Genomic DNA, 13315 nt, shown 5'->3' on the forward strand with positions numbered 1-13315 from the left:
CTCTACCACTGGTTTTCAATTTTATGCATTCTTGCTATTAGCCAACCACCCCCAAATAAAATAAATAAATAAAATAAATAATAAATAAATATAACTGTAGTGTAGACAAAATGTTTGGGCAGCACAACTGTTTCCAACACTGATAATAATCAGAAAAATTTATTGAGCAGTAAATCATCATATTAGAATGATTTCTGAAGATCATGTGACACTGAAGACTGGAGTAATTAATGCTGAAAATATAGCTGTGCATTATAGAAATAAATTAAACTTTTAAAATATATTTAAAACTTTTGACCAGCTGTGTACATTTAAATGAAAACTCAACTTGTAATAAACAATGCACACATTCTCAAAGAACTTACATTCTGGTGATAACTTCCTTCCCTCACTGCTGTCAGTTCCCTTCAGTCATTCCCAGACCTCCTTGTTTTTAATCTTTCCCTCAAATCTACAGAAACAAACATCATTTTACAGACAATTTGGTTAAGTCACGAATTGCAATAGTTATATAACTATAATCACAATGCTAAATTATAAATATATAATTATAAATATATATTGAATCGGCACACAAGTATCGGGATAGTATTGAATTGGCAGATTAGCGTATCATCCTATCATAGTTACTACAGTCAAAACAATGAAACTCTCTTCAAGAGCGCACAATAACTGATATTTAAAACTGTTAAAAGAAAAGGCTCAAAATATTGCACACATATAATACACAACAATATCTCTTCCTTTGGTGTTTTGAACATTTCTGTGAGTAATGCTACACGCTGTGACTCTGTGTTGCTTCAAGTGCATCATTCTGCACACTGGTTGTGTTTACGCGATGCACGCTGTATAGGAGCCATACCCTTTCGTATTATAATACATTAGCACAATTAAAGATTCTTGTTCTGTCCCATCTACCACATGTTGCTGCCTTCATTACTGTGCTATAAATTTAAAAGAAATGTATTTTACACACACATACATTATACACACACACACATATGTATAGACGGTTTCAACGGCAACAACATAAACAAACGTTACTGCGCGTGAGCGCTTTTGTGGACCTAACCTAACCGGTAGACTTCCAAATAGAATCAATAACAACAGGCAAGTCCCTCTAGAGTAGATATTTTTTGATAACAAACAAAATATGTTTGCTGCGTGGATCAGGCGGACTTAATGAAAATGCAAATTCATCCTTTGCCAGCAGGAGATGTTTTAAAGCATAGACATAAAGTGCGAGAAATAGAGGTTTCCCCAGTAACAGCTGTAAACAAAGCAGAGCTGGTACGCTCACACGCTGCTTTATCAGGCATATAACATGCAAGTATTCCTTCAGAAATACAGCGATATAAAAACACCTGTGCCTCGTTTTGATATTTAAACATATAAATGTTAGGAATTATTAAACGTGCAGTACGTAACGTTACTCATGTTTATTCAACGAAGCCTTTTTGAAAATCGATCAGTTTTAAAATTGTGTCGAGTCTCCAAAAAATAAATAAATGTATGGGAAACACATCCCACAGCACTACCACCTGAGCCCAACTTCAGTTTACTCATCACCTTGCCTTTAACTGTGTTTGTAGATGGCACCGCAGCCAGACCGATATAGACAACACAGACTGGAAGTTAACTTAGGTCCAGGCGCATGCATCCGATGAAACTGTCTAATATATATATATATATATATATATATATATGTATATATATATATATATATATATATATATATATATATATATATATATATATATATATATATATATATATATATCAGTTTGAGACCAAAGGTTTGGACACACCTTCTCATTCAAAGAGTTTCCTTTATTTTCATGACTATGAAAATTGTAGATTCACACTGAAGGCATCAAAACTATGAATTAACACATGTGGAATTATATACATAACAAAAAAGTGTGAAACAACTGAAAATATGTCATATTGTAGGTTCTTCAAAGTAGCCACCTTTTGCTTTGATTACTGCTTTGCACACTCTTGGCATTCTCTTGATGAGCTTCAAGAGGTAGTCACCTGAAATGGTCTTCAACAGTCTTGAAGGAGTTCCCCGAGAGATGCTTAGCTCTTGTTGGATCTTTTGTCTTCTGTCTGCGGTCCAGATCACCCGTAAACCATCTCGATTGGGTTCAGGTCCGGTGACTGTGGAGGCCAGCTCATCTGGAGCAGCACCCCATCACTCTCCTTCTTGGTCAAATAGCCCTTGATGCCTTCAGTCTGACTCTACAATTGTCATAGTCATGAAAATAAAGAAAACTCTTTGAATGAGAAGGTGTGTCCAAACTTTTGGTCTGAACTATAATATATATATTTTACAGTTTTATATATATATATATATATATATACACACACACACTTTTGCACATCCTGTCATACCAGTGACTGGGTGTTACTGCAATAGACTTTGCAGCATTAAGGTTAACGATTAATCGATTATTTGATCATTAATTTAAACGACGATCAATCATGGAAATGATTGAAAATTGACACCCCTACACAGAAGTAAAGAAAATTCTACATTGATTTAAATTTTTTTTTGCAAAAAACGACACTGATATCGGATCAGAATTACTGTCTCTTCTCATAGTGACAGCCAATCACATTAGTTTTCTGGTATTGCATGCACTTGATTGGCTTGCGTCTGCGCTTGGGTATTTGCATAAGATGTTCTGACTGGAGGACGGCTGCATTGGCGCTTGAAAAGTCTTCAACTTCTATTTAGAATTAATTTCTAGAATTAATTTCACCATGCTTGACGTAACTTCATTTAAAAGTAAACGAGAGGCGTTGACGCCCCGTGTGATGGGGCGTTATATGTCTGGATACCGCTGCACAAATCTTTCAACCACGAGAAATGTAGTTCCAGCACGGCCTTACATCCAGGACAGCAGAATGGTCAGGATGACCTGAAACACATAACCAACTGAAATCAATTTAAAAGTATTTAGTCTTGCCTGAGTGATGCTGAAACAACCAGGTTTAGTTTTTCACCCAGGAGAAACGGCTTCCTGTGGAACAGTCTCCATGAAGAATGATCTCTTGATCCTGGATCCTTGCTGCCATCCACGCAGAGATTATTTGGAGGATATGTGGTTGTGTCTAAAGGGTAATGAATCAATGTTACAAGAATACTGATAGCAGCACTATTGATCCTGTACCTTATGTAAATGTTTTCAGTACCGAACAAGTCAGGAACCAAATTAGTACCGGTTCTTGAAACCCATCTCTACTTGTAATAGTTGTCTTGTTGCTGCTGCCCAGACTGTCTCTTCCCCTGATGATAAATATATGTGTTCATTTTAAAGCAATAAATAATACATTTAAATTACTAGGCGTTAACAAATATATTTCCTTATAAGGAACTCACTGAATCATGGACTCAACTGGTGGATGTCAGGCCCTAAGAAAGTGAACAATTTGTTTACTTTTTGTGAAACGAAAGTATCAGATCAATTTGAGAATTAAACTAGCATTAAAAAGCATGCATGTGAAAAACACCATCAACACCAATAATGAACAGATGACAGAATTTACAAGCCTGCCACTTGAGGGAGAAAAGGGGAAATTATTAATCCCACATAACGTTACACTGAACATGATTTCGGCAGCCTCGGTTTAATTAACGTTAAACTTTATATTTAACGTTATATCGGTTTATATTCAAGTTCACAGCATGGCTAGCATGAGCATCATCAAGCTCGAGGAGCAGGTATTCAAACAAACTAATTAACGTTACTACGGTTAAAAATTTAATTATTAGAAAGTTAACACTGTATAGTTTATAGTGATAAATTTCAAATAATTTAAACTAGGTAAGTTAAGGTTATATTCGATTTTAACAGTTACCGTTACCTTAGACCACCTCTGAGACTGCTTTTGAGCTAATTAACCAAACAGAGCATTTATTTATTAAATTGAAAGAGAAAACCTACAAAAATACAAAACACTACTCCTCTTTGATGGCATTTAACGTTATATCAGTTAAAATCTATGAATAAAAGTAGATTTATAGGACTTACCTTTCCTCCGTGTCCGTCTGCTGGAAGTTGACCGTTACAAAATGACGGGCACGCGCACGTCGCGCACTTCACTCAGAAAGTGACGTGCGCTCCTAGTTTAAGGTTTAAATGTTAATTTGTCCCGTACTCTATTTCATTAACAAACATTATCACCTTTTGCTAAGTAAATTGTTTATTTTATTGTTCTTAAACTGATGGCATATATATATATATATATATATATATATATATATATATATATATATATATATATATAATTATTTTAACATGCTTGATTAATTTTTTTGTATATTTCCCAAAGAATATGCTGTTCAAATGGTATCTTAATAATAATAATACATCTAGTGCAATAATATTAAAAGTTATCTGAAGACCAGCTGACCACGTCGCTACAACGTCCCCAATGGGACTAACTAGTGACGTCTTTTGAGTACGTGCACACGACGTTTCTGGGAAGTTAGCCAAGATTTAAAAAAATGGAACTTTACCACGACGTCCTCACAACGTTGCCATAAAGTAATGTCGCGCTGACCAAATGACGACTAACTGGCAACGTCCTCACAACGTTCTGTGTTTGCTGGGTAGACACATGCGTTATTATACATTAGTTTTTATTAGAACCACGTTATAGTTTTCTCATATATGTGCAGTATTTTAGTCCCTCTTTTCACTAGTTTCCGATCTTTTTTCCAATCTTACATTTGTCATTCTAATGACCAAGAACATACAAATTTTGGAGGGTGATCAAATGTCAATTAACAAAAGAAAAAAAAATTACAACAGCGGTATTAAAAGAAGGGATTTGTCAAATAAAACACAATATAGAGAGAGTTACAATAGAAAAAGTAAAAAGTTAGAAAGCCTTTACAAATATATTTTTTTATGAAATTAATCACAGTAACAGCACTGAAAAGTGACTAGCTTAAGCCTTGTCTGTGAAACTAGGAGCTAATGTCATCAGACCCTTGTGTCTATCTGTTTGTGTATATCCCCTCACAGTACTTAAAATATATTGATATACTGACAGCAGGGAAATGTTATGTGAATGTTATGAAAGCATAGAACTCAACTGAAACTGTTTGAATATCCATGCTATTAGTGAGATGAAAAGTAGTGTTGTTTATATTTTGTTCTTAATTTCCTAAGCAAACTCCGTCATGCCACAGAGAACTTCTTCCCTTCAGGATGCCATTAATCACATCCTTGCAGGAAGAGACAAGAATTCAATGTTAGAAATCAAATATATTAATCCAGTTAAAGGTGAGTGACTTTGACACACTGCAGGCTAAACTGAGGGGTTACATGTTACTGGTTCTTCTACTGATATTAGGACCAGTGCTTAGTCTATAGCCCTATTCAGACGGGACTAGTTTCACAGGGGGACGTTAGAGAAATTTCTGTTTCACATACGTACTTTGAGATTTTAATCCCGTCCGAATCTGCCATGTCTGTCTTTTTCTCACACGACCTCTGTAAAAATTCCAGAGCAAATTACCTACTGTTTTTTGTCAAACTCGGCGGTCTTCAGAGAAATCTAATCCCGTCCGAATGCGAATGTCTGTGATTTCCGAAAATGTTTTTTCCAAAACGCTTTTTCTTGTGTGTTTTGGTCAACGTGAACTACCGTACAATCTCTCGCTATATCGCGCCGGTTTTCAAGTTTCTGCTTTTTGCGCACCGATAATGGATGTAGATGTGTTTGGTAGGCCTACACTGCGAAGAAATAAAAAAATGAAAACAACAAGAAGAGCCAAATCACATAAACTGTTAAGACTGGCTACTGTAATATCAGTTTCAGGTATGATTACTTTCATTTCTGCATTTAATTACATAACGTGTAAATTGTATAAATTAAAACTTTTTATTCCAGTGGGTTTATTATAAGAACCCAGTTCTATTAAATTATGATGATAAATGTATGTTTAGTTTTTTTCACACTACAATTTTTATCAAATGTTTACAGAACACTAAATGTGTTAGGGCGTTTTACTTTATTTTTCAAATTGCTTAAATTTAAAAGTGCTTAATTTAAAAATACATTTGAACAAATTTCATAAATTGTGTTCAATGGCAGTTTTTAAGTTATACCTAAAATGTACTTTTATATAGTTTGCAGCATGACAACTGCACCAATTGCTAAGAAGGAGCGCACCAGCACCTTCTGGGAGACAGATGTGCTGCAAAATTTTGGGGAAACTGAGTGGTACCTCAACTTCAGAATGCCAGAGGAGGCCTTCTTAAATCTCTGTGACCTTCTTCATCCTTACATACTAAACCAAATACAAATAATACAAACCATGAAGACCACAGTGAGTTTGGAAAAAAGGGTTGCTCTGACACTTTACAAGTTAGCAAGTAACACTGAATTCCATGATGTTGCAAACCTCTTTGGAATTGGGGTGAGCACTGCCTGTGATGTATTTTGGGAGGTTTGTAAGGGTCTCTGCCAACTGAAAAGGAAGTTTATTGGAATGCCAAAAAGTGAAGAAGACGTGAAAACCATAATCAAAGGATTTCAAGAGAAGTCAGGGTTTCCCATGTGTGCTGGGGCCCTGGATGGAACACACATTCCCATCCTAGCACCCTCCAGCTTTCACACTGATTACTACAACAGAAAGGGGTGGTACAGCGTGATACTACAGGGCTTGGTTGACCACCAGTACATGTTTCAAGATTTTTAAGTTGGCTGGCCAGGGAAGTGCCACGACTCTTTTGTTTTTCAAAACTCAAAACTACATGCAAAGCTGGAAAATGGCACCTGCTTTCCACCACTCACCAAGACAATACAAGGTGTTGACATTCCTGTGCTGATTGTGGCTGACTCTGCTTATAGTCTCTCTCGTAATGTCATGAAACCGTTCCCAGAAGGAGTTGCAAGAGGGCCCCAACTGCAATTCAATGCATGTCTGAGTAGGGCAAGAATTCATGTGGAACATGCTTTTGGCCGTCTAAAGGGCAGATGGCGCTGCCTAATGAAGCGCACTGATAGTCAAACTACAAACATTAAGTTTGTTGTTGCAGCTTGCATTGTGCTGCACAACTTTTGTGAGTCTTGGAAGCTGGATTTCCCACAGGAGCAGAGCAGAGCAGAGATGCCTGAGGAGGAAGACACAGAGCAGGAACATGCAGATGATGAAGGTACCCTTGTTACACCCGAGCCGCTTGACCTGGCCAGTTCTACTGCAGAGCAAATCCGTGAAGTATTAAGTATGGTACATTTCTGAAAATCAGTGATTGTTGATGTGTGCAATGTGATTAAATATATTCGCTTAATATTTTTGTAGTTTTATTTTATTTATTTTTTTCATTTCAAGCACCTTTGTAACTGGTTCTTCTGTAAGATCAACACAACTGTTTGTACGAACCAAAAAAAGTTACAATCTATATGTCTAATAAAAGTTATGACATGTATGCAACATTTGTCTCTTTACTTTTAACGTAAACTGGACTTTCACATTCAAGTTTCACCATTAGGCATTAAAGTGAAAAAATGTAAACGTAATATAGTGCAAAAAAACATGTCCTATATTTTCACAACAATTTTGATCCTTAAACAGTTCTTTTAACTTGTACAAACAAGTGCAACTGCACAATGTTTGCAAAAAAACAATGCCCAGAACATCTAGTGGTCATTTCTTTGGTCAGACAGGGAACGTTGATCTTGGACAACTGATGTTGACAGATTTTGGTGTGAGGCTTCACCAGGTGGAAAAGCAAATGGATCAGATGGATAATAGTGCTGAGCTGGATGTTGATATTGTGCAAATGAAGTTGAGGGTCCATACTGTGGCATTGCAGGTCTAAGCACTTGCAGAATTTGAACCATGAATTGCTGGGTATCTTGAGCACGCCTGTCTTCAGCTTCCTGACGCTTCATCTCAAATTCAAGACGTGCTCTTTCCAGATCCAGTCTGGCCTGCTGGAACTGTCTCTCCCAGGCCATGTGCTCCTTGTCAAGACGCTGTTCAACCTCTGCTGCTGTTGTTTCTTTGTCATGTTGTATTAACATGTTTATCCCTCTCTCCATGGCTTCCATGATTTGAGTTTTTTTGCCTTTGCGTTTACACCCTGATGAGAAAGATCACAAAATTGCATTGCATTATAAGACAAGTAAACGTGCCTTCATATGAAAATACAATATATCATGATAATGAACATGCTCAGTATTGTTATTTTGAAGACTTCAAAATGTGATAATTCATAATGATTTTTTTTTATATTTATAATGAGTTTGAAAAATACTTTTTAACCAGTTACTTTGTTTCTGAACAGTATTTAAAACTTTTTCTCTATGAATGTACTATAAAAAAACCTTTTAAACTGTTATGATTCTTTATTATTGTTCAGTAAAACTTTACCAATAGTTCTGGTAATATTAGATAATTTATTAGTTAACATGAACAATAGAAAATAAATACCAAATCATGTTTTAATCTTGCTAAATGTTAATTTCAACATTTGCTAATACATTATTAAAATCAAATGTAGTAGGCCAATCTGTTAATATATTTAAAGAGCCTGAACTAACAATGAACTGTAGTACTTTAACTAACATTAACAAAGAACAATAATGTGAAATAAATGTAGATGTTGCTCCTTGTTAGTTTATTTTTATGGACTAACTAATGTTAACTCACTGTAAAGGGTCACATTTTTCTCTATAGTGTTACATTTTCCAGTGCAACCTGTTTGAAAATGTTGCTTTATATGTTTTTGGTATTGTTCTTTATTATATGGAAAAATATTGAAAATGTTAGGAGAACAACAGTTGTTGGTAAGCTAATTCAATTCTGTGAAATAACAGTATACCACAATAAAATTTTAGCAATTACCATTATTTGAAATGATGAAAATACGGTCACGTCCCTAACAACATGACAGAAATGACATGCAAGACAACTTAAGCAGGTTTACTGGAGAGAGAGAGAGTGGAAAAAACATACTTGTAATGATCGAATTTTGGCTGGGATTGGAGGTCAGCTCTGACCTTGGACCACTGTCATTATCAGATGCTGTCATTGCAGCTGCTTGGTCTCCTGATGGCTCTACTATACTCGATGAGTGTGAACTGGTACCTGTAACAAAGCATATCATTTAGAACATTTCGGAGCTGCAAGATATTAATTAAATGGCAACATTGAAATTTATAAAGGGAAAAATAACAAACTTACCAGAATTTTCACCTTCCTCTGAACTTGACACATCCATGTGTCCATCTCCGGGGTTAGTCATAGGACGACAAGCTAACGAAACAGAAATATCTACTCAATATCGACAGTACTGGTTAAATTACTAAATCGTAAACAGAATTCTTGTCTCTATTACTAGCTTATTCACTGCATTTTATTATTTGTCTTTTTTTCATATGAATGCTTATTAGCCACAAGTTTAAGTATTTTGTACGCTGTTAATTATTTTTCAATAGAAAATGAATACTCTTAAAAGTAGCAACTAACCAAGAACAGAGTCCAGTTCCTCAAAGAATGGGCAGCGTTGTGGATCCGACCCCGTCTTCTTGTTATGCTTCACACATTCGCGGTAACGTCGTTTGAGATATTCAATACGGTCTTTGCACTTCACCCAGTCGAAGGTATTTTGAATTGATGGACAAACCTCACAAACTTTTTTAACTTGTGGTTATGTATACAATTTTCAAACTGAAACTGAAACGTAGGTTCGCTCCAAACAGAAATTAGAGCTAATGTTTCCTCCCTACTCCAGTGTCGCGTAACTTTCTTTTTTGCCGCCATCTTTCCATTGATCGGTCATATGACCATACGCAATCCACGCATTATTAACATGTGATCTTCTGAAATTCCCACATGTAAAACACAGACACTCCTACCTCGGTAATAAACACGGAGATGTTAGTCCCGTCCGAATGAGTACATAAAATCACAGATGTAGGTTGATAAGAATCGTTACTCAAACGTCGTTTGGAAAACTAGTCCCGTCCGAATAGGGCTTATGACTATTAATTGTACAAACCTCGATATAAATTAAAGTTGTTAATAGTATTTTAATAATATTTTAGTTAATAGTGGGCCTGTCTGTTGCTGTATTCTACACTTGGACATGTATTCATAATTTTACATGTAGAATAAAAAAAAGCACAATGTTGCATAGCAGTGATTTTATAGGAATAAATGATTGGGATTATTTGCAGTGCTGAGTTGTATCCAGTGGATAGTCTGCTACCCCTGTGTCTCTAATAAGGTTGTGTCTGCAGGTCGTGGGATCTTCACTTAAGCTGTTTTCAATCAAGGAGACTTTATGGTGGAGTATAGAGGAGAGCTCATTGATGCAGCTGAAGCTGAACACAGACGTAAACTGTACCACAATGCATGTTCGATCTTCATGTTTGATTTCATATGGAAGCGGAAGACATGGTGGTAGGTTCAGAATGACTAATGTGTTTAGATTTCTATAGTGAGAAGTCTGGATTTCTGAAGTAAAGAATTAATCAACTATGCATTGAACATCTATACTTGTATTGGATGTTGGCATTAGTGTAGTTGCTTACAAATTAAAGTACAATTCAAAAGCGTGTCACTATAAACGTCTGTTTAGTGCATAATGCTTGTAAATTTGCAGTATTGATGGAGCACTTGAAGATGGGTCATTTGGGCGACTGGTAAACGATGAGCACAAGGCACCAAATTGCAGAATGAAGTTGATCGAAGCAGAAGGGAAGCCACATCTCTGCCTTTTTGCACTGAAGGAAATTAGGGCAGGAACTGCACTCACCTATGATTATGGTGGGAAATAATGGCCCTGGAGCAAAGAGGTGGGTTATTTAGATTTTTTTCCCTATGAATTGGTGTCAAGATTTAAAGCCTATACATTTAGACATCTTTATAACAATGAAATCATCTCTGTCTTAATTGCTACTGTGTGTTAAGCTGTGTGAGTTTCATGATGCCACAGAGATTACACAAAAACCTATCACTTGCTAGTGCCAACAATTATAACCAAAAATCAGAAGTCACTTCTTGGTGGTAATCAATCAGGTTGTCAGGTTAATCTTGAACTTGCATGACTCTCCCAGGTGATGCCAGCAAGCTTATCTGTATTTTTTGTAGATTCCCGCTAGTGTTACAAGCACTGCTGCCCAAGAGTCTATTACAGACCGTTTCCAAGACCAAACCATGTCATCCACAGTCTCTATTGAAGGTCAGTGACTGTTTGAGTTATGGTGGGCATATAAACGTATTGTGTCTATAAAGCATGTGAACCAGTGATGTAGTGGTTGCTTCTAGAGTGATGCACAACTCCACCCTTCCTGGCCTTCCTCATATTCTTTCCTGTATTCTACAGAGACCAGAGAGAGACCAGAAGTCCAGTCCTGCAATATAACATCAGGCAGTTCTGCTTGTGAGGAGAGTCTAAATTTACCTTTGTTTTGAAATTGACCAAAGGTTAGAAGTACTGTGATGTTCCATGGAACACTGTTTTCAGTGTTATAGTAAACATCTTGCAGCTGCGGTGTAAATGTGCTCCATTCAGTATGGATGGTCTTTTCTAACCATGGTGTCCCCCCAACACTGGTGTTTATCTGGGAGTTCAACAGTGGAAGACTCCGGTTTGAGCATGGATGTCATTACAAGACCAAAGGACAGTGTCTCACACACAAGTGCACAGATCTTTACCTTTTTTACACAAAATTACTTTAGTTTCTTAGAATGGTTTTTACTTTTGCTTTACTTAAATAGATTAGGGTTAATCAACCTATTTCCTTGCAGTTAGAGGTTATGTAGAGAATTATCCGTTTCCTTGCCCCTATCAGTTAGTTACCCGCTGTTTCGCTAGTGGTCTCTGTTGTAGAAAATTGCCTCATTCTTCCTACTACAGCAACCACTGTCTTCAAACAACAGGGCTATAGGTTGATTGGAGTTTAACTTTTAGTGTTAAGCAAAGCCTTTGATTGGTAGAGATCCCTGTTGCCAGTTTTATTTATTTTTTTACAGATAATAGAAGTTAAGTTGGGTACATCATTTGGCTTTGGAAACAGGTTCAGAAAATAGATATGTTATGTTTTTTAAATGCCAGATGAAGGTTTACTTCATTATTTAGAGGAATTGTCTTTTTGCCATCGCCACAACAGTTCCAAGTAGAAGCATATCTTTCTCTTGTGTGTGTGTGATGAGTGACGCCCCAAAAGTTAGCCAGTCTTAAGGGAACAGGAATTGAATAGATATGCTTTGCTATTATATCTCAAGTAACTTCTTTCTCCCTTTTTATCTCTCCTGAACGATTTGTAGAAAAGGTGTGAAAGTAAAGCAGCCAAATGTTTTTGTTATTATTTATGATATTGTCAGGTATTGGTAAGGGAGGAAATCAGGTGCAGACAGGGATTCTCAAACAAAGGGTTTATTACAAAAAGGGGAAAACAACCCACGAGGGGGAAAACACGGAGCAAGGTAAAGACTAAATAACTAAAACAGGACTGGACTGACAAGATAAACAAGGACTCAAAATACTAACTATAAACACTCACGGTAATACAAGGACTTCAGCGGGTACAGCACAATCTCACACACAATCACAATTGTAGAACACAGTTGAGGGACAATCACAATGACAAGTACAAATCTCAATGACAATGAACCGACGCAAGACAGAGCACACTAGGAAAGCTAAATAGGGGAACTAATCAAGACACGACAGGTGTTACAGATGGGACAATCAAGACACGACTAGGTTAACAAGGGGGGCGGGGCAAGGGAACGAGACAACACAAGCACATGGCCCAAAGACAAGGCCATGCGCTTGTACACAAAACATGGGTCTGTCATGATCCTGCCTCAAGACTAGGAAAAATCAAGGACACGAGGGCAGAATCATGACAGAACCCCTCCCTTAAGGAGCGGCTTCCAGACGCTCCTCAAGGGAACATCAAACACGGGACACGACTGACATGACAGACTGGGACACAGATACAAACCAACAGGACATGACAAATAACAAAGGCAAACATGAGTACACAACGGCAGGGTTGGGGTGACAAATCAAAAAAAACAAACAGGGAAGGGGAGGGGGCGGGACCACAAAGTTCATGGGGGACAGACCATTAGGAATCTTAGGAGGACAGGACAAAGGCTGACGACGGGGGGTACGGGCAGGTCTGGGTGGTGAGGGGCGGGGAGGGGTCTCGGAACAACTGACCGGGGGCATGACGGGAGCAGACAAGGGACGCGGGGCAACACTTACGGGACGCGGGGCAAGACTTACGGGACGCGGGGAGACGACACTTACGGGACACGGGGGGGCAACAT

At 37.3% G+C, this 13315-nt stretch overlaps 1 protein-coding gene across 1 annotated transcript; it reads right to left on the reverse strand.

Annotated features, from left to right (window-relative positions):
- Positions 1-6372: 6372 nt before the first annotated feature.
- On the reverse strand, positions 6373-9664 carry LOC113077179 (uncharacterized). Its single transcript, XM_026249641.1, has 3 exons — positions 9212-9664; positions 8984-9115; positions 6373-8108 (listed from the first exon to the last, which is right to left on the reverse strand). The coding sequence occupies exons 1-3, from the start codon at positions 9270-9272 to the stop codon at positions 7663-7665; spliced, it is 639 nt and encodes a 212-aa protein (XP_026105426.1). The 5' UTR covers positions 9273-9664; the 3' UTR covers positions 6373-7662.
- Positions 9665-13315: the final 3651 nt, after the last annotated feature.

The sequence above is a fragment of the Carassius auratus genome, unplaced genomic scaffold, assembly GCF_003368295.1.
Source record: "Carassius auratus strain Wakin unplaced genomic scaffold, ASM336829v1 scaf_tig00021918, whole genome shotgun sequence".
Classification (NCBI taxonomy): Eukaryota; Metazoa; Chordata; class Actinopteri; order Cypriniformes; family Cyprinidae; genus Carassius; species Carassius auratus.

What these genes read in the sequence shown, in the direction of transcription:
- LOC113077179 (XM_026249641.1), bottom strand. Translation starts at nt 9,272, where the DNA reads ATGACTAACCCCGGAGATGGACACATGGATGTGTCAAGTTCAGAGGAA. An exon ending in AGAGGAAGGTGAAAATTCTG is followed by an intron (nt 9,116 to 9,211) that starts GTAAGTTTGTTA and finishes GCTTTGTTACAG; the next exon opens with GTACCAGTTCACACTCATCG. An exon ending in CCAAAATTCGATCATTACAA is followed by an intron (nt 8,109 to 8,983) that starts GTATGTTTTTTC and finishes CTTTCTCATCAG; the next exon opens with GGTGTAAACGCAAAGGCAAA.